This window comes from Callorhinchus milii, unplaced genomic scaffold (assembly GCF_018977255.1).
Source record: "Callorhinchus milii isolate IMCB2004 unplaced genomic scaffold, IMCB_Cmil_1.0 Scaffold1, whole genome shotgun sequence".
NCBI lineage: Eukaryota > Metazoa > Chordata > Chondrichthyes > Chimaeriformes > Callorhinchidae > Callorhinchus > Callorhinchus milii.
This window is the reverse complement of record NW_024704742.1, coordinates 27,757,524-27,783,716: the sequence shown is the minus strand read 5'-3', so window position 1 is coordinate 27,783,716 and position 26,193 is coordinate 27,757,524. Positions and strand designations below refer to the sequence as shown.

Below are 26,193 nucleotides of genomic sequence, written 5' to 3'. Positions count from 1 at the left end.
ATTGGGACTTTAACCAACAACCTTCCGATCCAGAGACAAAAGTAATATGAAATTCACTCTGTATGAAGTGGAGTTACCCCCCACTCATTCATTGTTGTTGCTCACTGCAATGAAGATCAGGTAAAACCTCAAATATCGCAGCATCATATCAATGAATTCACCCTCAGTATCAATAAAGATGTGAGGCAAAAGCCGACATGGGAAGAGAACCTTATTATGAATATCATATTAATGACACATTTGCTAATCACAGATACCAAATGGAAAGCAAAAAGTGATTTAGGAAGTCATAGACAGACGAAAGGTGCCATTCACAGGACAAAGAGCTGTCAGGAATGACCTCAGTAAAGATGTTCTTATTACATACATGCATACATGAAGCAGAGAAAACATCTCACGCTAGCCTTATCCTCAAGGTCAAAGGAAAAGATTAAGATAACAGTAACTAAACATGGTAAGAGGATTGTTAAGGAACAACAGCTCTCTGGACTCATTGGCACAGTAGCTGCAAACAAGCTTAAATTGTAATTAATCACTAGTGTTACAACAAAACTATAGATCCATCTACATCAATTACAAGAACTGCTGTCGCAGGACAAGAATAGATCAGGACAGTGACGAGGTCACCAATGGAGTCATAACTCAACCCCTGTTGTGCAAACTGTGTTATTCGAGATCAGTTTAGCTTACCTGAGTTCTTTTTAAATCAGATGGATTTGATTTACTAAATTGGCTGGCTAATACTTTATCTACGCACTATACAATGCCAGATGCCACATGTCCCACCTAGTTTTCTTGTAATTTAAGATTGTGTAAAATTGTGGAAATTCCTTCACTCAGTTTTAATTCATCTCCCATCACCTCCCCTCCCTTTCCAACTCAATGTTAAACGACTCTGCTATAAAGTGCTCTGAGATGCTACCCTAGTGAAGGCCACTATATACACGCAAGCATTTTAAATTTTAAGTCAAAATCATTGTCAAGGTTAAGAATTTTAAGTCTCATTTGTGAGTGTGTGGCACTATTTCACATAGCATTACATAAAGTGATGTGGCATGGAAACCCTAATTGGTGTTTATACTCCACACAAGTCCCCAGCCCCCCAATCCCCTTTGTTATACCAATCTATTCTCTTCTCCCTCAAGTATACATCAAGTTTTCTCATAAATACATTGACATTTGATAAACGTGCAAAACATAGGTATGACACTCAGCCTTACGAAAGGATAAAATTGTCTTCCAGCAGTTGGTAGTTCAGTGTGAACAGTTTAATTAACTAAAACCTTTCTGAAAATCGTTTTTTCTGTCATTATATCGATGTTTATTCAATAATAATCCTCGCATTCGCATATAGGGCTTATCACATCTTTGAAACGTCTCAAAACGTTTCACAGAATATACAGTCAAGTGTAATGACTGTATATTTTGTGGGCAAAACGTGGTAGGCAATTGAACACAGCAATGTCCCACAAACAGTCGTGGATTAATTGACCAAATTCTTTATTTATTTGGAGGGATTATTACCCTCAGGAAAAGCAATCCAACAATCGACTAACAACTGGGTTCCTACTTTCTGCTAGCTAAACAAACACGTTTAAGGAAGGAAACTTGCCTAAGGTTTCAGCCTACCCAGGAATTGAACCCAGGTCCTTTCGTTTGCAAGACGAATGCTTTGACCAAATACGTTACAGAAATCCACAAGTTTATTTAAGCATTGAATTGTAATCAGTGAGGTTTAAGGCCTCAGCCAATCATCCACCGAGATAGTGAAAAGGACAGAATTTACCCCAATATGATAGTACTACTAGCAACAATTATGAACATGGATACTGTAATTATCAAACCACATATTATTTTTCACACCAACGTGCTATGTCAGTTGGAACTCACTCAAGAGTTGAGAAGGCAACATTCATCACAGGAGGCCTGAAATTCAATCCAGTCATAGCCTTCAAGAGCATTTTGTCTTAAAACTGAAGAGCACACATAATTGTGGACAATTCTTCAATTCTATATAATAATAATTCTTGCATTTGATATGTGATAGAGTATAGTGTAAAGTGAATTGACCTTATATTTGTGGGCGAAACACGGCAGCCAATTGTGCACAGCAGTGTCCCACAAACAGTCGTGGATTGAAAATGACCAATTTATTATTGTTTTGTTTTGGAGGGATTATTAGAAGGCATGTGGAGTAAGGAAACTTGCCCAAGGTTTCGCCCTGCCTGGAATTGAACCTTGGTGTCTCGCTTACAAGGTGAGTGCTCTAACCACTGAGCTACAGGACTCCACAAATCCTGCCTTAATTTGAAAGCAACCAGTAGTTTCTGAATCAGGGTTAAATCTGCACAAAACAGCAGGAAGGTTTGCCAGATAGTGCTTTCACTGGAAAACTGTATTTTTAGATCCAGCAGTTACCCAAACACACACTTTGGATCCCTAAGCCTTGGCTCTTTCATAATTAAAAAGTATGCCTGATACTTTCTGTGTCCTACCATAGAGATTGCGCATTCCATTCGAATAAACGGGAATTTCCATGTGTAGGTGAGATGCATGGAACTCTGTTTGGTTTCGATATTCTAAACATGGTGATGGTAATGGATAATTCAGTAAAAGATGGGTGTGTGAGGAGTGTGGCCTACTTCAGGGAAAAACTGGTAGTAGACATTGGTATCTACACCCTGGCCAACAATCCTCCAAAATATTTGTTCTTGTCCTCTCAGCGGTCTGTGGAGTTTGCTGGCCTAAAATGGCGAAAACAGTAAGCAAATATTTCAATGTGATAAGGCACCATGAAAATGCAAGCTCTTTCTTTCCATAGTCAAAGCCACAAACCTACATATTTAATTTGAGCAACTTGATTTAAGTAGATGTGAAACAATACCTGTTTGTTCCTGCTTCATGCCTCTGGTGTGTAAACTTCTCACATCTGTATAATTTGGATTGTTATGTATTTTTAGCAGTACTCCTGTGCATTTGCTGCATCACACTGTTAGCAAAGAACTTCCCATTTGCTGGGCACTTACAAAGCGCAGTATTGCAGAAAAGGCATGCGGCTGCCAAGATTTTGCTGAATACAGCGATTAATCATTCAAATGGAAGAGCAGGCTTGCAGTCCCTGCAATATATCAATGTTCAGGATTCAAATGAAGGCACAGACCTGCACATTAGTATTCCTATGCTATCAACTAAACTTTGTGGATCTGCAATTTTGAAGAGAATCGAATTAAAAGATACATCACCTTCCTTTATTGACCCATAAACAGTGCAAACGCCACCCTGCATTCCTACTAATTACACATACTGCAGCATTTCTTCATTCATTATTGGAACCGCGATAACAATTTGCCAACCAGATTTCAATGCTGCTCTCCTGTCCTGCAGAATCAGAGAAAATTACAGGCCAGAAAGAAGTCATTCAGCCCATCAATTCTGCACAGGTTTTCAGAACAACAGGTTCATACAATCCAACTTGCTGCCTTCTCCCGATACCACCTCAAGTCTCATTCATATATCTGTCTATTTCCCTCTTGAAACTCACAATGGACTCTACCTTGACCACCTTACTTGGCAGGGTATTCCTTGCCCCAACGACTCTCGGCGTTGTCCTGTCCCCTCGCCTCCAATTCCTTCATGACGGGCATCTATGTTATCCTTGTACAGATTGCAAAATCGGATAAAAGGACAGACTTTTCAATGATGTGATAATATCAGTAGTAACAATTATCAATGGAGATAATTATCACATTACACCTAGCATTATTACTTCACTGTGCTCTGCTCATTAGAACTCAGATTTCTTGCAAGGGACCAAAACCAACACAGATGGTTCTCAGAGCTTAGTTGTACTTACTAAGGTGACACTATCACTAAATTGCTTCCCCTCAGTTTAACTTCAAACACTTCCAACAGATAAAGTCATTTCCAGACACCCATCCAGCTCTACAGTTGTTCGTTCCACCTGGACTTCCTTTTTAATCTTCTACAGATTCCCTATTCTGATCCTGATCTTTTGCTTTTAACTCTCTTCTGTCCCCACACAGCTCAACTACTGCATCATTTTCTAATAATTTGCTACAGTTCATCTCTCACAACTTTTATCCATGTCTGTTCAAAGCTACCAGTTAATCCAATTGTGGCCAACCTTTATATTTGGCCAACAAAATACATTTTCTTGATTGATGCTATAAATTAAGAAATATTGAATCAAGAAAAAAGTAACAGCATACTAATCGATCGAACACAGACTTACCTAGATTTGTGCGAATGTTCAGGGGTCCACTTCTTGACAGCCCTGGGGGCCACATCCGGCCTGCGGGCCACTGGTTGAACACCGCTGATTTAATGTTGGCTTACAAAATGCACAGCCACTACAATTTATACAAATCCTTTGAAACAATTTGAGAAATCCTTCCAATATCAAAGGCTCTAAATCAAATGCAAGGACTATTATTAATAATAATGTATTTTCCATCAAATCTGTACTGAGTCTTGGTCTCTTTCAGTTGCTGGCTGGTTTGTAACCCCTGAGTTTATTCTGAATATCTACCTCTCAGGGATAAAATTTGCTATCTAACCTCCAGGTTAGGCTTTTGAATTTTAAACCTATGCCCTATAGTTTTGCAAAGTCAAATAATCAAATAATCTCAGTTTTAGCCCTCAAGACAGTTAACTTTACATTTAAATTCATTGTGAAATTTAGAAGATTTTTAAAGTTGGCAGATCTGGACACATGTGAAATTGATACATTATACACGGTTCAACTGTAGCCAAATGTTAGACTTTAATATCATTGCTGATTGAATCACAGATATTACTTCTGTTCATGTCGAATCAGTTTACAGTGGGAGCTGGCGATCCCTCACTGGCTGCTGAGGTTTCGCCTCACACAAGAACAACATGCCGTTCAAACATCCACGTTTGAAGGACAATCTTAACTGCAGAAGGCAAAGTCCGAACACTTTGACTGAGAGAGCTACAGAAATGATTGGGTGTCATTTCTTGGCAGAGATATTTTTAATTGCAGACGCGTTGGAACCTTCGATAGAATATAAACTGTGAAAAGTTCTGAAATTGCAAAAAAAAATCTTCTCAGGAAAAGGCAGAAGGTTTACTTTATCCCTTTTACACTGTACATTTAACATTGATATGATGTACTTTGTACAATTCAAAGTATAAATGCATCAAAACTCAGTTTTATGGCCAGCAATTTACATCCGAGCCCTACTCCAAGCCATGCTTGTGAACTCCTCCAGAATGTGATGCCAGAATCGCAACCCTGACTATGGAAAAGATCTTTTAATACTTAAATACAAATAAAATTCAATATTCCTGGACACTCCTTAGACCTTTAGATGTCACACTCTACGGCTCTTAAATAGAAGTGAAAAAAATATTCAACGCTGGTTCCAAAAGCTCTCTTCAACACCCACCAGAGAGATAGGGAAATCGAAACCTGAATTACTGTTCTGAATTGTATTGCTCTACCAGTGGAAGTGTTGAATCATTAGCAGTATATAAGGGGCACAAGTGTCTGCTGGCCCTGCACGGAAACCAGTTCTCCTAAATAATGGACCAGTTTCACTCACAAACCCAGACATTTTTATGGCTCCCTCGCCAACAGAGAACTGGAATAGAAGACTACCAAATAAATGACTCAATAAATGCAGACTTTCAAATCAATACAAAAGACCCAAAATTCAAGTCCTTCGAGCTCAGATCCAAGGTCGAAATGAATGTCGGATATTTCGAGTCTTCAAATGAAAGGAAGTCATATAAGAATAAAACACATTTCCTAACCAACATGATAATTTGTTTGGAATCTAAGAGCCTCAATAATTAATTCAATTGATTGACTAATGACTGACATTTATGTGCTGTTCTTTGTCCAAATCAATTCACCGCTCATGCTAAAACACTGCAAAGCCTCAGCAGCATTTCACTTCTGCACACTCTTACAAGTCACTGAAATCTGAAGCACTTTCTTATTAAGTATGTCAAGTCTGTGTATTTTTTTTAATTCAGATTTTGACAGCAATTCTCAGAAGAATGATTTCTAATGTCTGGCAGTTTGTAAGTACTATGATACAGCAGGGAATAGCATTCAAACCCTCACTCAGCTTGTTGCCATTTCCTGGTTATGTTCTGGTACTCAAGGATAGTTGAGCACACATTGGCAAATAAATGGATTGGTGATGGCTTCCTTTCATTTGATGAGCAAGTGATGGAAACGATAAAATCCAAATAGTGGTTTAGTCACCAACTACCTATCTTTCTAAAATAAATCAAATTTATCATGTAATTATGGCAGAATCAGCTTTGGCCATTGCCCATTAATTGACATCAAGGGACCACAGGGATTGACGTCAGTGAACAAACACATAGCAGAATGTTGCCAAAAGTGTCAAAAAGCAGATTCCCACATAACTCATGGAAGCAACCCATTTTTAAAATGTATTTAGTGCAATGGAACAGCAAATCAATGATAAGTGGCAGGCAACTGTGAAAGGCAGGAAATTTCCATAATTAGCCCACCACATATCCTTCTTGCAATTCTAGTGCCTGTGGGTTATGCGGTCAGCTCATGGAGTTAAATCCTATTAAAAGCTCACTGCGCCAAGGTTGATAGTTTACCGACAAGTGGGAAAAGCACCTCAGAGAGTTTTAACATTTTTCATTCACTGTAATGCATTATGAAGCAACACAAATTATCTTTTTTATTATAGGGTTACTCCCTTATGGCACAATATATATTTAAAACTAACCTTTACAATTGAACTTTCTTGAAAAGATCAGAGTGTTGAGACGCTTAACCAGCCTGCTCCACCGATCACACTCTGCTAGACTGCACAATTAATCAGAGTCTAATTTGCGGTATTTCTTAAGAGGTTGCTTCTTAAGAAATATGTGACCATTGTCTTTCTGAAACATCGAATGTAGCGGGAATGCATGCTTCAGGAAATTCATTTACACATTTCTTATCAAGAAATTTGATAAGAAAGAATACAAATTAAACTCCAGTGTGATGCAATCTTGTTAGGTTGGGATGGACCTGAGAAAGCTGACTGTTTAGTTTAAGTCATTATGAATAGCTTCAAGTTAAAGAAGCATCCATCAATTTCAACAATGCCTTCATTTTATAACATGCCTTTAATCTCATCTGGGATCCTCAGTTCAACATTTTATTGCTGATAAAAACATTAGCTGCACTCACTACGCACTGTTTGTAGACAGCACACATAAGGCATAAGTTTGAGACTCAGCACTAAAGGATTTTGAAATAGTAAAAAGCATCATGTTTAATTAGTGTGACACACACCCACCACACACAGAAAAAGAGTCAGTCAGTAGGGACACATGTCAGTCTCAGTGTTCATTTTTCTAGAATTATTTTTTAAGGTGTGTGCATTGGTAGCATTCATAGCTCTGAAGGTCGTGGGTTCAAGTCCATGTTAGGATAGCTTCATTGTCTCAGCTGATAGTCAATTGTTGGAGGTGCCATTCTTCAGATGAGATATTAAACTAAGTTCCTGTCTGCCCGTTCGAATAAATGTTAACGACACCACTTGAAAAGATAAGAGAGCTTCTCCCCCAGATAAAATTGATCATTAATTTAAAGGCTGTTTGTGGGACATTGCTGTGTGCAAATCAACTTCTGCGTTTGCCTACAAATAGACAGTCACTGCACTTTACAGTAAAATCTTGTGAAGTATTTTGAGACATTTGACCAACACGATAAAGTGCTGTAGCAAATACAAGCATTATTATTATAACTGGCCTTGCATTCAGTATGTCAGTGTCTTGGGAATGTCCTCCCAGCATGAATGGTGCTAAATGAACGTAAATTTTTAATTTGTTGTATGTAACTACCAGACTTCTCTTCCCACCTACAGTGAAGGAAGGAGTCCAGTGATATAGTGCTTACAAAGGTTGTTTCTCCCTGCTATGGTTACAGATTCAAATCAACAGTGTCTCAGGGCTAAAACCCACCGTCTGATCAATCTTATCGGCTCCCTGGATAGAGCATCTCTCTCAGGAGACCATCTGACATTCTGTTGCCTTAATCAGTGGATAACATGTCTCTTGTCATTCAGACCAGAGAAAAGCACTTTAACTGGGAGCCATCAAGCAGTCTTCAGTCTCACCCAACCTGACATGTCCCCTGACCTATCTTAAAGAGAAAGGAATGCAATAAAGGAGAAAAAGATTTAAATAAAAGGTCACGGTTTTCTTCAGAGCAAATTATGCGACCCCTTTCTACCTTTTCCCAAGGGAATCCGATAACTAAAGTTTTTCCTTGTATCTGCATGTGCGCCTTCTGAAAGGTGTAAGTTGTAAGCCTGTGCAGATGCTGGCTTGAGCATATGCTTGCACCTATGCATCGACATGTACTGCTCACTGTACAGTGAGAGGGTCTTTTAGTAACATCACATACACAACGACATATCATGTTAGCAACGTGAGCATCTAAATTTCCACATCTGCACTTTCAAGGTAATCTCATTTACCGACACTTTTTCACACACAAAACTGCAATTGGCAGCATTATTATCCATATTTTGCATCGGTATGGTCCATAAGACAATACATGACTGATACCAAACATGCATCATAACTGCAGTACAAGGTTACAAACATTACAGCATGATGGTTAACAAGAATAATGTGTGTCCAGTAGATTGTTCTCTTCAACCATTCATTCTCTTCATTCCTATTAATCAAATACTAACGAAAGTATATGTCATGCTCACCAGTGTCAGTGAAATATCTTACAAATGGACGAGAAACAAAACATTTATTGACGTATCTGAAACAAATTTTCATTTGGTGATAAGATGACTGGAAGCTGCTCGAACAAGCTCCATGTATCCTGATACTGAATATTGTCGAGCAATAATCCCATGTTCACTGTGCTGCATCAGATTCTCACAACCCTGTTAAGTGCAGCATCACTGGACCACTTTACTATTTCATAATGTAGGTCTGAGTATTGCTCTTGTTTAAAGTACTTAGATCTGCAAGTCAAGTAGTACTTAAAACAAGCACTGGCTGGGATGCTTGCGTATAAGGCACCAACCTTTGTGTAAAGTGCATAATGCGGATATGCAACAACAGAAATACAGCAGTATATACAGTAAACTCCTGATAATTCAACCCCGGCTTAACTTGTCACAATAACTCAAGTCATCATGTTGCCAATATCCCAGCCACATTTATTTACTCACCACTAAAAATAACTCTTTACTGAGCCCTTTTCCTTTGGAGTGGAGTTATCAGGAATTTACTGTATGAAAAAGATAACAACTAATTACATTTGTTGGGAGGATGTCCCAAGGTGCTAGACAGTCAGAGATTTGGACTCAAGCAGGGAGTTAGGATCAGAAAGGGTGGAGGGCAGGGTGGGTAGATGAAAGGCGCGGTCTAGGAGGAGGGTCTTAAGACAATCCTTGAAGGAAGCAAGGGAGGTAGCAAGGCGAAGAGACTGTGAGATCGCGTTCCATAGGGTGGAGGCAAAGAGGCTGAAGACCCAACTGCCAAAGGGGGAGGCGGCTGGGTGGTGGGGCGTAAAGTAGGCTGGAGGCTGCTAAGCGGACAGGTCAATATGGCGTTAGCAGGTCACAGAGGTTGAAAGAGCAAAGCTGTGAGGGGCTTTGAAGACAAAGACGAGGATTTTGAACTCTATCCTCTGGTCCCAGAGCCTGGTGCGGAACAGGACATGAGCTGCAGAGTTTAGGGAAGCATTGGGAAGGCTGACAAGGGATTTGGCGTAGTCGAGCCTGGATGGAACGAAAATGTCCCAAAGTGGACAGTGAGCAAGAACTATGAAGGGGGTTTTAGTGACTGAGTGCACATTTGAAGAGATGGTACCTCAAGAGATATTTGGAAGTTAACAATCACAATAACAACTTGTATTTAATTAGCATCTTCAAGCGGGTGGCATCTTGGAGCACTTAACAGTGGCAGAGCTTGATGCCAAGCTGGGGAGAAATGGAAAGTGATCATAGGCACGGTCAAAGAGGCAGGTCTTCAGATGCGATGAAGGCAAAGTAATTTTAATTCTAGACATTGTGTCAAAGACCTTCGCAATTTTTTCAGCAAAGTATACTTGTTGTTGTATTTGACTTTATTTGTGGGCAAATGTGGCAGCCAATTTGGACACACCAATATCCCACAAACAACCTTGAAGTGAGTAACCAATTTGTGACCAGGAAGTCAGAAAAGGCAAATGGGATCTTGGTTTAAAATCTCATCTGAAGGATGGCACCTCCAATGGTGCAGCATTCTCCAGCACTATATTGGAATGTTATCAAACTCCTTGACACAGAAGTGTAATCCACAACCTCTGAGCTAAAGGTAATGGTTGCTACCAACTGAGTCAGGCTGACAAGCTTTGGAAGAAAGTTCTGGAGGACAGAGTAGTGATAGCTGAAGGAGTGCTCCTCCAATGGTTGAAAGAAGGAAAAAAGGCATGAGCAATAAAGCACAATTGGAAGAATGCAGACTGCAACACATAAGCAGAGAGGATAAAGCAGAGAAAATGGAATCTACTAATGAATCTTACTGATGTAAAGGAAGCCAATAGAGATGGGAGCATGTCTACAATGCATGGAAATTAGTTTGATAGATAATTACTTTAAACAAATATTCCCATTAACGAGATATCCATCAAGTAGCATATGCCACATTCTGTATTACATGAAAATTGATTTATAATCATCATCATTTTAATAGCCATAAATTGCCTCCATGAGATATCTTATTGCCAGTCCAAGAGTTATTCTATCAAATGTTGGAAGTGTTCACCTTTGGGCAAAAAATTGCTCAGCCCTATAGGAGGGTGAAGCACTTTGAGACATCCGTCCAATGTAAAAGGCACTATGTAAACGTAAATTGCAAATCATAGAAACTGTAAGTCGTACATCTGAGGATGGCATTTTGTTAAAAGATGTATTTCAAAAGTTACTTTCACAAACTTGAATCTATAATAAAAATAATTTAATTTAACACAATCATATGCAGATATACTTCTAACAGATGCCACACATGGTTCATCGGAGAAAGCAGTGGTAAAAGTTTAGATGTCCAATAATGAAACCAAAGCTTTCAGCTTTGTTATATTCTATGATGATGGAGAATAACATAGCTGGCAGGCATGCTGGTAGCTCAGCTTGCAATAATAGTTGTAAATAGTAGCACAGATGGCGTTCAGTCTGCACTAAAAGGAGGTACATCATAAACCCACCACTGGGAAACACCACGACTGGCTTAACAATTTCACATTTTCAAACTGTAGTGTGCTTAATTATAATCAGTAACGACACGCTGACAGTGTACTGAGTGAGCTGTACTGTTACCTACTCCACTGTATTGTCTAGTTTATATGTTCATTCAAGTCGTGCACCGACCAGCTGAGCTTTAAGTCACTCGGTTCAATTCTAAGCAAAGTAACTCAACATTGCCCCAATTGATGTATTGTGGCCTGATTATCTTTTTTTTCTCAGACATGCTCCTGTACACGTTGAATGTACCTCGATCACAATTAGCTGCTCAACTCAGCTAATAGTTTAACTATGAAAAGTAGTCAGAAAAATATTATATACTGACATTGTGAAAAGGCAGGAAAGTGCAAATGGATTATACAAAGTTACCACAAAATGGTCCATGGCAGAGGTAGCTTGGTGGACCAAATGGCTTTCTCCAGTTCCTAAACTCCGAGGTTTTCTCCACCTGCAATTAACTGCACTTTAGCCAGGTCTTTCAGAATTCAAGGCCCTGACAGACACAACAAATCTTCGCCAAAAATTCTCCAATTTGTCCAAGAAAATGAGCTGTGGATTCTCCTGAATGTATTCTCCAGCATCTGTGGTACAATGCTCCAGTAGTGACGTGCCAGAGCGCTCCTCACTAGATTATCCAGACTTTCTCAGCAACCAAAAAAATGTTTGTGAAGAATAAAACAGTATCTAATTTCTGTGACATTCTCAACAAAATAATTAGGAAGTAACGAAATTTTGGGGGAAATGTAAGATGCATTTCATTAGAATGTATTCCAAATTCCATAGGCCTATTCTGTGATGCAAATATTTCCACTTAATTACAGTAAAATCCTTATCCTGTCCATAATAACGGGTGGGCTTCCAAGCAGCTTTTTTTCCTTAATCAAATTCCATCTTTTTTGAGGCTTTTAACATCAGTGCTGAGTTATGAGTCACATATCCTGACGTAAACATGCTAGAAGCTATTGGCAAGGACTGTCATAGTACAGGGTGTCCGCAAAGTCATCTTGCCCACTGTTACAAAACAGCGATATGAGACAATGCACAAGCCAAAACAAGCTGTCAGAGACGCATTTCACCTCATCACTCCATCCGTGTTTCAGAAGATGTCACACCGAACCTGGCAATGGACCATTATCTGCCATGAAAATCATGGCACTCACACCAATCCTCTGGACGACTATATACAGTTGAACACTTGTATTGAATACAATTAAGTACTTATAAATACAATTATCATGACTCAGTTGTTGGTGGATACACTGTAGGGGAGAAAAAAGTAGCAGGATTTTGTGGACACCCTGTGGAACGTGCAGAAACTAGGATGGGCAAACTGTTCCTCAAGTGGAAAACTCGTTATTTTCAAATATTGCTGCTGTCAGCTTTAAATGTCTGTGTAGCTCCTCTCTTCGGAGTTTTCTCTCAATTTAGCATGGAGGACACCCTTTACTGCCAATGAGTCCTAGTCTTTAGAAGCATTTGGAATTATGGAGTAATCTTGGAACCAAGCTATTATTGTAAGTGCTTCCCTGCACAAGTTTGAATTGTTTTAAATTTCACCCATAAACTACATACAGCCACATCACTGTACAGTAGGGGTTCTCAAACATTCGCAGCTCAAGGCTCCCCAATGATATTAGGCATCCTGACTGCGATCCTCACACAACAAATCCATAGAAACTGAGTACCTGACTTTAATTGCAAACACGATTTTAAAAGAATTAAAGAAAATAAATAAAAAGTAATGCTTACAATATTAACGTAGACATCACACAAACTCTGGGTTCAGCCTGTGAAATGAGTGTGACTCACCTCTTCCATCATTGACATCATTTGACCCATTTGATTAGATTTCAATGAGCAGCAGATGGTTCCTGGAGCTGCAGGAACAGGGATTGGGTCGCAGGGACCGAGGGCTGTGATTGGTCTGTGAGTGAAGCTGTGATTGGTCCATAGAGAGTATGGGATGGGATTGGTCCACAAGGAGCAAAGGCTGTGATTGGTGTGTGAAGATGGCGCTGTAATTAGCCCATAGGGAGCAAGCGCTCAGGTTGCTGGTGATGGTCTGTTCCATTTGCCATCTCATGCACCCCAACCCCACTGTAACCATCTCCACGATCCCAGGGGTCCACAGGAAGCAGTTTGGGAACCAATGCTTTGCAGTATATCATTTTGAAATACTTTGAGATGTCTTAATGATGTGATAGAGTGCTGTATCAAATGCAAGGATTATAATTCCTAATATATACATCATGTACAGGATAGCAGTTCATAATTTGCTGGATACTCTGTGTGTGTATGTGTGTCGGGGGGAGGGAAAGGGGATATTTCAGAATCTTTGTTCAAGCTAGTATTCTCTTTCAACACAGTATAGCTGATCAAAATGTCTGAACAACAAAGTAATGAAATTCCTTTATTCAGAACTCTGTAGCCCATGTCCTCTTCTGCACCAGCCTATCACCCCTGACCTAACTTGGCTCTGCAGGCTTCTCAACCCTCAGCAGAGCAAGTAAAAGATCTTCATTCTCACATTCAAATCCCTCCACAGCTTCATTCCACCCTACTTCTGCGATGTCCTGTAACCCTACTGACCCAGTTGCTCTCTTTACTCAACAGTCGTTCAATCCACGACTGTTTGTGGGACACTGCTGTGCGCAATTGGCTGCCGCGTTTCACCCACAAATATACAGTCAATTCACTTTACGGCATATTCTGTGAAGCGATTTGAGACGTCTAGAAGACGTGAAAAACGCTATATCAAATGCAAGGATTATTATTATTAGTAACAAGCACTGGCCTGCTTCAAGTCCCCCGTCCTATCTGCCCTGTCAGCAGGCAGGCTTTCAGCTGTCTTACCACCACTCTCTGGAACTCCATCGTGGAGTCCCTCAGACATGCCCTCCTCTCAAAAGCCCACCTCAATTCTTACCTCTTTGACTGCACTTTCAGTCTTCTTTACCCTCCCCATGCTCTTCAGCTCCCAGTTTAGGTGCCCAGCCAGCAGTGTTGAGTGCTTTAAAATATCCTCTCAAAGAGAAAGGTGCTATATAAATGTTAATTGTAGTTTATTGTATCTCCTCCCTCTCATTCATCTCACTAAATAGCAGTCAGAGGGCCTCTCACATGGCAGGTTGCAATTGGCTTTGTCACTTCCCACTTACCGGGAGGATATATGCATCTCCTGAAATATTTGAGTACTACTGAATTGACACAGTAAATGTTGGAAAATCCTTTGGATGATATTTTAAAACAAGGTCCCATCTGCCTATTCAGATGAACGTAAAATATCCATGGCATTGTTAAAAAAAATAGAAGTGAGTTTCTCCAGGTGTCCTGACCAAAATTGGTCCAAATAAAATTGTTCATTCACATCATGGCTATTTGTGGGATGTTGCTGTGTGCAAGTTGGCTGCCATGTTCGCCACAACATTTTACAAGGTCTTTGTGAAGCACTCTGAGACCTTCTCGACATTATAAGTGCTGTATCAAATGCAAGGATTATTATTAATGTCATATTTGCTGCTCTTCTCTGCACTGCCTTCAGGGCCTCAAGAAAGAAAAGAATAGCAGAGAAAAGCTGTACAAGTCAAGACAACATATTTGACTGGGTTTCAAATATCTGTAGGATGAATAGAGGACTGGGTGAGGTAAGAGTTGTTATAACCCCTATGTCAGTCTTCTGCATTTTTCCATTTTTTATCTCAATTAAATTGTAATTACCCCACTCCGTGGGGAAGACGTGTATCCATTCCTTTTATTTTCCTGTCCCACTGAATGCTTCATGTGCTTTAACAAGCAATACACAGGGACAGAAAGAAAAACTGCCTCAAAAGCAGACCACATAATAACAGACAGCGTCTTCAATGTGGTGCGATAGACATGCTCCAAGGGAATCCTCCTGCCCCATGTCATCTCAACTCATGCGTTCCATTAAAATGGATACACGCAGGGCTCCCCCCATGGAGTCCTCTAATTATAATTGTTTTAAAAAGCAAATAACAGAAGAAAAAAATCCGTAGGAGACCGATGTAGAGCTAGGTAAACATCATTTCTCCACTTACCCATATACTAAACGACTGGTGCAGAAGCGAGCGGACAACATCCCTTGTGGTGAAATCAAAGTACAGGTATAGATGCTGGCTATCAACAAGAACACAAAAAATATAATAAACCATACATTTAACATAGTGCCTTTTTGCATCAAGGGGATGCTTCAAAGCACTTAAAGGATATACCCCAAAGTGCGAATGATTGTGTAACCTGTGGGCCAACATAGCAGCCAATTTGCACACTGCAAATGCCCTACAAACTGCCACGAAGTGAATGATGGAGTAGAGAAATTCTCTTCTCTTTTCGAATAGTTCCATAGGAATCTTTAGTGTCCACCTGAACAGGCAGATGGGGCTTAGTTTAACGTCTCATTCGATGGACAACACCTCCAACAATGTAGCACATCCCCACTATTGCCTTAACTGGATAGAAATTCAGATGGTGGAGATGAAACAGCAGTGTGACTGCATCTCATTATGGATAGAAAAGCTTATTTTTATAAAAATGTATCATGTTGAAACATCTCAAAGTGGTTTAACAATAGTGAAGTGTAGTGACTGGGGATTTTTTGGCAAAAGAGGCAGTGATTTTTCTCACCATAAGTTCCTATAAACAGCCAAGGGGTGAATGATCAATCAATCTGGAGAACTGTTGGCCAGGATACTGGGAGAAACTTTCTTGGCTATTTGAATAGCACCGCAGGAACTAAAGAACAGATGGGAGCTCAGTTTAATGACTCATCCATGAAATGCTACCTCTATCAATTCAATACTATCCCAGTACTCAAATCACCAGAAAAAAATATATTCAGGACAAGGAACTCACAGAAGGCATCCTGCAGGGTATTGCTGAGAATCTCACCTCGCATACGAGAGGGAGTGGGCTCGAATCCTGGGCAGGACAAAACGTTAGGCAGGTTTCCTTACTCCACACACCTCTATACCTAGCAGTAAGTAGGAACCCGGTTGTTAGTTGATTGGCGAATCGCTTTTCCTGGGTAATAATCCCTTCAAAAAAAAATGTTTTTAAATAATAATAATAATAATAATTTGGACATGACTGTTTTGGGACACTACTGTGCGCAATTAACTGCCACATTTCACCCACAAAATATGTAGTCAATTCACTTTACAGCATATTCTGTCGAGTGCTTTGAGATGTTTCAACAACGTGATAAGGCACTATATTAAATGCAAGGATTATTATTATTATAAATTAGTTGGGCTGTATGGCCTGTTTTCTTGTGAAAGATTCTACGTAATATGTACAATTCTATACAGCCATCTTCTCAGTATTATACTGGGAAATTCCATTATTTGTACAAAATTTGGTTGAGGAAATGTCCAAACAGGAAAGCAACAGAGTAAGTTACAGAGGAAGGATATGTTATCCTTGACGTATGAGGAAAGAATAAATAAGCCACTGTTCAGAAAATTCAGCTCATTCAAAACTCTGTCGCCTGTATTCTCACCCGCACCAAACTTTGCACCCCGATTACCGCAGTCCTTGCCAATCTCCACTGGCTCCCTGTCACAGGGTGGATCGACTTCAGAATCCTCACTCTAGTGTTTAAATCCCTCCATTCCTTGGCACCCCCCTATATCTCTAACCTCCTCTCTCCCCACAGTAGTACCTGCTGCCTCCACTCCATTGGGTCTGGCCTCCTCCATGTCCCCCGAATCCTCCGCTCCACCATCAGCGGCCATGCCTTCAGTCACTACACCCCAAAACTTTGGAACTCCCTCCCTCAACCCCATCACCTCGCCCCTCCTTCCCCATCTTCAGGTCGCGCCTGAAGACCTTTATCTTCGACCGCGCCTACGGTCATCTCCCCTTCCCTTGGCTCGGCCTTGGGCTCCGCCATTGTTAAGCACTCTGAGACACCACCCGGCTTGGAGGACACTATATAAATGCAAATTGTTGTTGTTGCTTTTGTAAGAGGCAAATATAATGGGATTTAGAATAAGAGACAGGCTGCATGGGGCTTTTCCTGAGAAAAAAATCTTACTTTGCATATTCTAAACTATTCCAAAAACGTTTAGTCTTCTTCCCAACAAGATAACAACTGAAAGTATGTTACATTTATCAGTAAATAAGCATATTTAAAATAGCTGGCACAAACACGCTAGCACAATTGGCCTTCTACTTTGCTTTAACTGTGCTGTTGCCCCCCCAATTCTGCTCGGCACCCACCCTCCTTTGGCCCCCTACCCCAACAGTTCCAAATCCTGGACTATGCACTCCATATGTGAATGGACATCATATAAATGTAAATGTGCTGTAATTTTCTATGAAAAGAGGCTAATGAGGTTAGGACTATTGCCATTGGAGCAGCAAAGATTGCAGGATGATATTATTGAGAAAGGAAAAATACTAATCATTGGTATGGGAGTCGTGGACAAGAGGGAATGAATTTAGGATTGGAAGTAGCAGAGTAAAAAACAAGAAATTCAGACTTTCTCCTCACAGAATTATGATTAGAATGGATTGTTTCTTGGAATATAAATTAAAAATATATCCTAGATACATGGGTCATCTTGGCTAAAGAATAATGAGTCATTGTTTCTGCTTCAGAAATAAATGGGGTAAATTTAACTGGGGTAAATTAGTACAAGGAAACAAGTGTTAAGAAAGACATCAAATTCTGCCCCATTAAATTCAAGGGCAAACAGGTGCAGCACCGAAAGGGTTAAATTGTCACATACCCATGAGAGTGCAGTACGATGGATGAGTGGAAAATGTGATACCATAGGCATTGATATGTGATTGATCACCGCAACACAAAATAACATTTGCCTAACCAAGTAGAATTCATCCCCTGAATACATAAACAAGGTTTAAATCCTTGGTTTATTTCAGTCGGTCGATTTCCAGCCAACTAAAATATTGTACCATTTACAGGTCAATATGGTCATGCTTCCTTTCTCCCAAACCCTATTCCCCCATATCTGGAATGATTTAGGGGTGAAGTAGTTATGAGCACTTTGAAAAGATGACAAGAATACTTTGATGTGATGCTCAGGGAAATTCTATACCAGTATATCAGAAGATGCAGATTCACCCTGAATGTGCAAGGATGAATAAGGATTCAATTAAATTAAATTCAGTTTGCATATCTTTGAAACTCATTAAAGTGATGAATAAGGGTGGCGGAGAAAGGAATGTCTATTCTGCTTCCAATGACAACACTAAGCACTCATACATCAGAGATGGCATTGGCTGGCAACACTTCAAGGCTTCTTTTACAATGACCCAACTATATGCCTCAACTGGAAAATCAGCATAATGTCATTAACGCACCAGGAGATTTGATATTCTAAATAAGAAGATCTTGAAGCCTTTGATATATAGGAGCGGAGAGCGCTGAATTAAACTGTGACAGGAGAGCAGTTTGGGTACTCGGGAAAAATTGTTGAGCGTTTGAAGGAATCAAATAATTTGGAATCCTCAACAGTCACTGTTCGTGACAGGCAGGTTTTGCTTGCACTGAGCTGGCCTTTGGCCTGTCTGTCAAGAGCTGTGGTACAATTAACAGTGACTGAGAGTCACCAGCTGGTTGAGACAATAGGCTTTGGTGTAGTCTAAATTTGCGAGACTTGGTGAGTGGATTTCTAAATAAGTGAATCCCACACGTATAGTGTCTGACCCTCTGGAACCGCTAATCTTATTTCCCATCTCTGTGAATTCAGTGTCTAAGAGTCTTAATCCTTGCTTTTGTTGTAGTCTATTCATATCAGGAGGACCTCTCAAAATGGTTCAAGGAATTACTGTGAAGTGCAGTGACTGCGTGTTGTGTAGGTGAACGGAGCAGAGATCCAAAAGGTCAGCTAATATACGACTGCCATTTATTTACAAATCCTTCAGCCAATCTTAGATTTTTTTTCTCTCGTGTCTCATTGGCAGAGGTCAGGAAACAAACATCCTAACATGCCATGTGATTGCCTTGTGGAGAGGCTTAGAAGAAGGAGAAGATGGACAGAAAAATAAAGTTGCCAAACAGAATCTAAATAAACATAAAAAAGCATAGAGATGATAAGACTTTACAATACTTAAACCTCATTGATCTGAAACAAGAAGCTTCTACAAGCTCCTTGATGAAATCATCGCACAAATATATGTTTTGAAATTGAACGAAAGTCAGAAAAAAAATATTAAAACAACACTTGTTTTTTTTCCATGTTGGATTTTAAAAAATATTGAAAGCTATGCCCTTCAATACCCATGCAGCCGTTTTTAATGTGTTTGGTATATGCTGTTGAAAGTTGATAAGCATAGGCAGAGAGCTCCAATCTTAACAAAAGGTCACCATCCTCAGAAATGCACTGTGATTTTGCTAAATAAAATATTTATTTGATGCCCTTTCAATGCTGATATTGGCATATCCATCTAACCAGTGGATGCTCACAATCTCTATTGGTCTTTCTAATCTCTACAGTGTTTTAATCTAGGTAATTTCTCTTCCCTGGTATTCCTGCAGAGAAGACAGATCAGCAAACCAATACAATTCTATGTAAATCAGGATTGATGCAGCTTCAAAACCAAACATGCATAAGGAATGAACACTTAGGTTTAAAATTTTACTCCATCTGGACAATAAGCTATCAGATGGTGTCTATGTTGATTGCAGATCCACTGATGTTCTGACCACCTGCCATTAAGTCCTGGATGAGCCTCAACTTGTACCAGCTAAAATGGGCAACAACAACTTATATTTATATAGCGCCTTTCATGCAGAGTACTGGTTTACAGGGATGGTGTTGGACATCGAGTAAGAGAGAGGGGTAAGCGGGAAGTGGCCATTGGCATTTTCAAAGATGTAGGATTTGAGGAGGGACTTAAAGACTGAAAGAGAGAAGGGGAGAAAGAATAGTTGAGAGAGGGAGGAAAACCTTGATTCATGCTTTCATAACCTCCAGAGTCAACTTTTCAAATGATCCTCCCTGCTGGTCTTCCCATCTCCATTCACAAGTTCCAGCTCATCTAAAACCGTGGCGATCACATCTTCACCTGCACAAAACTTTGAATGTGGAAAACTCCTGTCGTCATCAGGTTCCGCCGTCTCCCAACAATCAACTTCAAGGTTGTCACACTTAGCTACAAATCTCTTCATGCCCTCACACCTCCCTAACTCTGTGATCTTCTCCAGCGTCGCTCTTATGCTGGGCCCCTTCCTGCTCAATATCCACAAATGGCAAGACATTACTCTACCTGAAGAGAGCTCTATAAATTGAACTTGCTGTTGATGTTGTTGTATTCCTACCTGGATTGCCAGTATCTTTACTTTGTGGAATTGAAACAGCTTTTTTCACACATAAAGCCACTTCAGAGTCTGTTACAGTCTTACCTTATCTTGCAATTTGAACATTTCCTTTTGCAGCAGCATATTTTCAATATCAAGTGCATCCTTTTTCTTGATAAAATCAGCTTCTTTTTTCTTCACGGCTGCCTGAAGTTCTTGCCTTGCTGTTACCTCCGCTTCAAACTATTAAAGACAAAAGTGAAATGTCTATTAGTGGTGTTAAGATAAAGAAGTTTTGTATTATGTGTAGGCCTTCAACTGCATATTGCACAGTCACTACACGTTGCAGTATATCCTGTGATGTGCTTTCAAACATCCTCTTGATGTGAAAAGCTCTTTATCAAATGCAAGGATTTGATATACATGTTAATAATAATAATTTCTCGACTAATAATATTCAGAGTAACCATAATGCTGCATTTCTGCTGCACTTTTACTGGAGAATTGCCTTTTGTCAGCAATTTGTTCAGTATAAGTGGGGCAAAGGCAGGAAGAATCATTCTGGAACACTGTTTCTGATACTATTTGGAGGAGAAGGTTTCAGGAACAGAGCAATTCATATCCATTACAGTTTAAATGTGACCAAATCTTCCCTGTTGTCTACTCAAAATCTCTCAGGTGACCACTTTGAGGTTATAATTTTTTTTAAACGTTACTGAAGAGCTGAGGAGACAACTGACTGTTTAACCCAATGGGGTAAGGTTTGCTCCAACATCAGGACTTTAAGGTCATAGTCTTGGATGACACTCGTGTGCAGTACTGGAGGAGTGCTGTAATGTTGGAGGTGCTATACTTTGGATGAGATATTAACAGAGGTCACTCTTCAGGTGGATGTAAAAGATACCATGGCAGGAATTGAAAAGTGAAAAGAGTTTCTCCTGGTGCTCTGGCCAACAAATTAATTGTTTAATCCATGGCTGTTTGTGGGATGTTGCGATGCGTAAATTGGTTGCCATGTTCATCCACAAATACACAGTCACCATACTTTACAATGAAATCTCGTGAAGCACTTCAGAAATCTCAATGATAATATTAACTCACTACATCAAAGGCAATGGTTATTACTATTTTTTAATAAGTGTCAAGCACCTTATATCTCAGGAGGAGCACATGGAGAATGTCCACTTCAGATGCCAAATCTAGCACTTTCCTTTCTGAAAATGTGATCACTTCAAATCACACACAAAAACCTGAACAAAGTCGGTGGTGACTTGGACAGCATCCTACTACTGCAGGGAAATGATTGACATGAATGAATCGTCCCATAGACCAACCGACAAATGTCGCCACAGTTGGACAACTACTGAATTGATGTTCAGGACACATAGCCAGCCAACCATTGTGGAAATCAAACAAGCAGAACATAGAAAAAAAATATGCATTTTTTTTAAGAAAATAAATATCTACCTGACTGTCATTGTTTTTTGAGTTGCTTATGTGATAAGCTTATAAAACATGGAGGCATTGAAATCGTTGGACGATACTTGTGAGGAAATACAAAACCATAATATGATTACGGTCTGGCAAAATCATGATGGTCTTTAAGAAAATAGAAAATGTAGACCATGATAAGCTGTTTTATCTTGTATTGAACAGTAGAACCAGAGTGTACGGCCTGCGATTGAAGGAGGTAAATTCAGAACAAATCTGCAGAAACATTACTTCAGTAAGCGAGTAGTAAACTTATGGAACAGACTCCCCAGGGAGACAGTGACAGTTTTTGTTTCTTTCAAAAACAAATTAGGTAGATTTCTGCTAAAAAAAATCTCAGGATACAGTATATAGTTTGAGACATGAATATCATGTCACTACCAGGATGGTGGAAGGTGAACTAGATGGACCTCGGTATTCTTTTGTCTGGCAAATTCTTATGTTCTTCTAAAGGGCATCCACAGCAACCATATCTAAGCAGTCCAAGATGCCATCTGGCACGAAGGGCGCTATATAAATTTTGTTGTTGTTGATTTGACTTTTATCAAAGGGGATTAAAGGGGCGTCGTACCTGATTGTACAATATCCCAGATGAGCAACACAGCGGTTTGTCACGTAAGAATATGTGTCTCTGAGTGAGCTCTGGCCCCTGGCAACTCTGTCAACCTCCTCCCATTCAGGTCTGAATTTCCATCTATTCTGCGAATCTATTGTTCAGTTACAGAGCAGAATGGGCTGCTGAACAAGATATGGCTGTTTTCTCACGTACTTGGCTGGAGAATTGCATACCAGTGTGAGAGTGAGTTTGTGTGTGAATGTGTGAGAACCAGGGCACTCAAAAGAGAAGATGAAATAAATGAAGGATTAAAAAACCCAAACAACTCCATTCCAATATGTCACCAGTTGTCTGTTTCCACCTCAGTCTTTGTACTCTACCTTTGTACAGGGTACAGTTTGACAGTATTGTTGTCACTGAGCACTATTTAGGATCTTAGTGATATTCTTTTCAGTTTAAGACAGACAAGTACTACATAGACATGTCCATACTCATACGAACCTCACATATTTGACAGTACTTTTTCACTTTGCCATTCCCTTCATACTGCAACAGAGCTGTCAACCCCACGAAAATGTTAACAGTGACATTTATGGTCAGTAAGAGGGATATGATTTGCAAGCCCATTTACAGCAGTGTTCATGTTTGAGAGTGACACACAGCAAAACAGGTTGCATTATACTTTTCAACCAAATTGAACAATTGTCAGTCTTAAAGAGTGGCACTTGGCAGGACTGCTGCAATGAATTTGAGATACAATGCAATTATTTACAGTATACAGATTACAACTTTAAAACATGACTTTTTCAGCGAGCAAAGAGTTATGTGTCTGGGAATATGGGTTTGCGAGGGAATAAAGGGTCAAATGTAATACTGTCATAGAATTAAAACCCTGTAAAAGTAATTCTTGCTGCGTCAGAAAAAAATTGCATAAATGTACAGTAAAGAGTGAGATCAAGGGTTATGAGCACAAGCTTAAACTTGAAGAATAAAATACTTCATGGGAAATGATGGTTCATGCATTGCTGGGCCCAGGTGAAGGGTTGTTATTTGTGCAGGTCAGGTATCCAGGACTGAACTGTGGCAAGATAGGGATGAATAGATATTCTTGAGTTTTGCTTGATTACCTTTGGGAAGCAGACGATATTTCCCTGCCTGCCCATTCTTCAGCTGGACATTATAAATAATAATAATAATAATCCTTGCATTCGATGTAGCACTTTTCTTCTACACATCTCAAAGCGCTTCACAGAATACACTGTGAAGTGAATTGACTGTATATTTGTGGGCAAAACGCGGCAGCCAATTGCGCACAGCAGTGTCCACAAACAGTCATGGATTGAAGTGGCCAATTTTATTATTGTTTTTTTTTTGAGGGATTATTATCAGTCATGTGGAGTAAGGAAACTTGCCCAAGGTTTCGCCCTGCCAGGAATCTAACCCATATCTCTTGCTTGCGAGTGAGTGCTCTAACCACTGAGCTATAGGACTACCCTGGCTCTATTCAAAAATGGAAGGGAGTTTCTTCTAGCCAAGAGTCCTCTGGATGAATTTATCATTCACCTCACTCTGTGGCAGATTCCTGTGCACAAAATAGATGTTGCATTTTCCTACAGAAAAATGTCACTACACTTGACTGTGAAGTGCTTTGAGACATTTATTATTATGAATAATGCTCTGTTGGTATTGAAAAAAAATTCATTCATTCATTGGTTCAGAACTTTCCCTCAGGAGTTCAGCAGCTTGGGTTGAGGTCCATAAAAAGTTTGTTGTACATAGTTTTGTTACAAGTGGGATTGTTGAACTTCACTGATTCAATCTATTCAGCCATAAGAAACAGAAGACTTCCTAATATCATGAAAACAGGTTTGGAGTCACAGGAAAACACAAGGTAAGATACTCTGCACCTTCAGTTCATAGTGTGGTTTCCTGTTTTCCCTACCGCAAATTGCTTTGCATGCATATCTGGACCTCATAGAGATGTATGATAATAATCCTTTTGATCGTGGAGTCCTGCAGCTCAGTGATTAGAGCACTCGCTTTGCAAGCAAGAGACCTGGGTTCAATTCCCGGCAGGGCAAAACCTTGGGCAAGTTTCATTACTCCACACGCCTGATAATAATCCCTCAAAAAAGAAATTGGTCATTTCAATCCACGACTGTTTGTGGGACACTGCTGTGCGCAATTGGCTGCCGCATTTCACCCACAAATATACAGTCAATTCACTTTACAGTCTATTCTGTGAAGCGCTTTGAGACACCTAGAAGACGTGAAAAGCGCTATATCAAATGCAAGGATTATTATTATTATTCTTGCATTTGCTGTAGGGATGTTTAAAATGGGAATGAAAAGTAACTTCCAGAACAATATTTTAGAATATTTTAAGACAGCAGAACAAGAGCAAATGAAACAGACACCAGGAGCTTCTTTACCCAGAAGCTGATTAACAACTGAAACAGGTTGTCAAATGGGGTTATTGAGGCCAGGATTTAAAAAAAAACAACTTGCTGCATTGATGGGGGGGTGGTACAATGAGATTGCTGGAAGGATGAAACCAATTAGTTCAAGACCTGGAAGGAGGTAGACAGTTTGCTATTCAATGGTCCATTAAATATGTGACCAAGACAATGGCATCTGAAAGCACATAGTTATTTCAGGCACAACAGGAGAAGATGAAGCCCTTGATGAGGCAGATGACAGAGCAATTGTACCGATGCTGAAACTAATTACAGTATTTGCAAGTCTTATCTGTGTGCTTATCTTCAATGTGCTCTGGTGTAATGTTTCCATTTTCTAGTCCCCATCATTGACTTCCCTGCAATGAATGCTCATTATCCTGACTGTGCATATGACTCTTGTGTGAGAGATACAGAGAGGGAGAGAGCCTCTAATAGTGGTTCTCTTGGGGGGAAAGGGGAAGAAGGAAGAGGAGGCAGAGAAAAGCAGCCTTCTTACTGACACCTCAATGCCTCCGAAGGCAACAGGTATTCCAATGCCTTTGAGTGAGTATGGAGGTGGTTGGAAATGTCATGGGATCTTTGCCCTCATGATTCCCTGGTGCCATCACCTAAGTCTTCTCCAAGACTTTAAATGAAACAAGCACCCAAGGCCAGTTGACTATCAGAGCTTCCTCCACCAGGATTTTCACAAACTCAAGAAGAGGAAGGGGGTCAAGAGGAACTAGGTTGTGCCCCACTCAACCTCTCTTGGCTTGGTGGTAACAACACACTCGTAGCTCAGGCCTCTTGTGAAGCCCCAACAACTGTTGTCTCATTGTATTCCACTTCAGCAACGAGTGTTGTAGAAGATTCTTGTGACAAAGATTTAGATCTAAGGTGTCTCCCAGTTCCCTCTCCTCTGCCACAATCTGGTATATCAGACTAGTAAATAACAACAACAACAAATAACTCATTCCATTTGTGTAGCACCTTTCACTTCAGAAGGATGTCCCATGACACTTGACAGGAAAGGATTCGCACCCGAGCTTGGGGTTGGGATCAGGAGGGATGGAGGACTGGGATGGGTGGGGGTATGGTGTCGGAAAGCACGGTAAAACAGGAGTATCTTGAGATGGGGCTTGA

At 40.1% G+C, this 26,193-nt stretch overlaps 1 protein-coding gene across 1 annotated transcript in view; it reads right to left on the bottom strand.

Annotated features, from left to right (window-relative positions):
* LOC103181334 (protein diaphanous homolog 1-like) overlaps positions 1-26,193 on the bottom strand; it is a 924,060-nt gene that overhangs the window by 769,846 nt on the left and 128,021 nt on the right. The window contains exon 11 of the mRNA XM_042340721.1: positions 20,671-20,808. Coding sequence (XP_042196655.1) covers positions 20,671-20,808 — 138 coding nt within the window. The remainder of the gene's footprint in view (positions 1-20,670; positions 20,809-26,193) is intronic.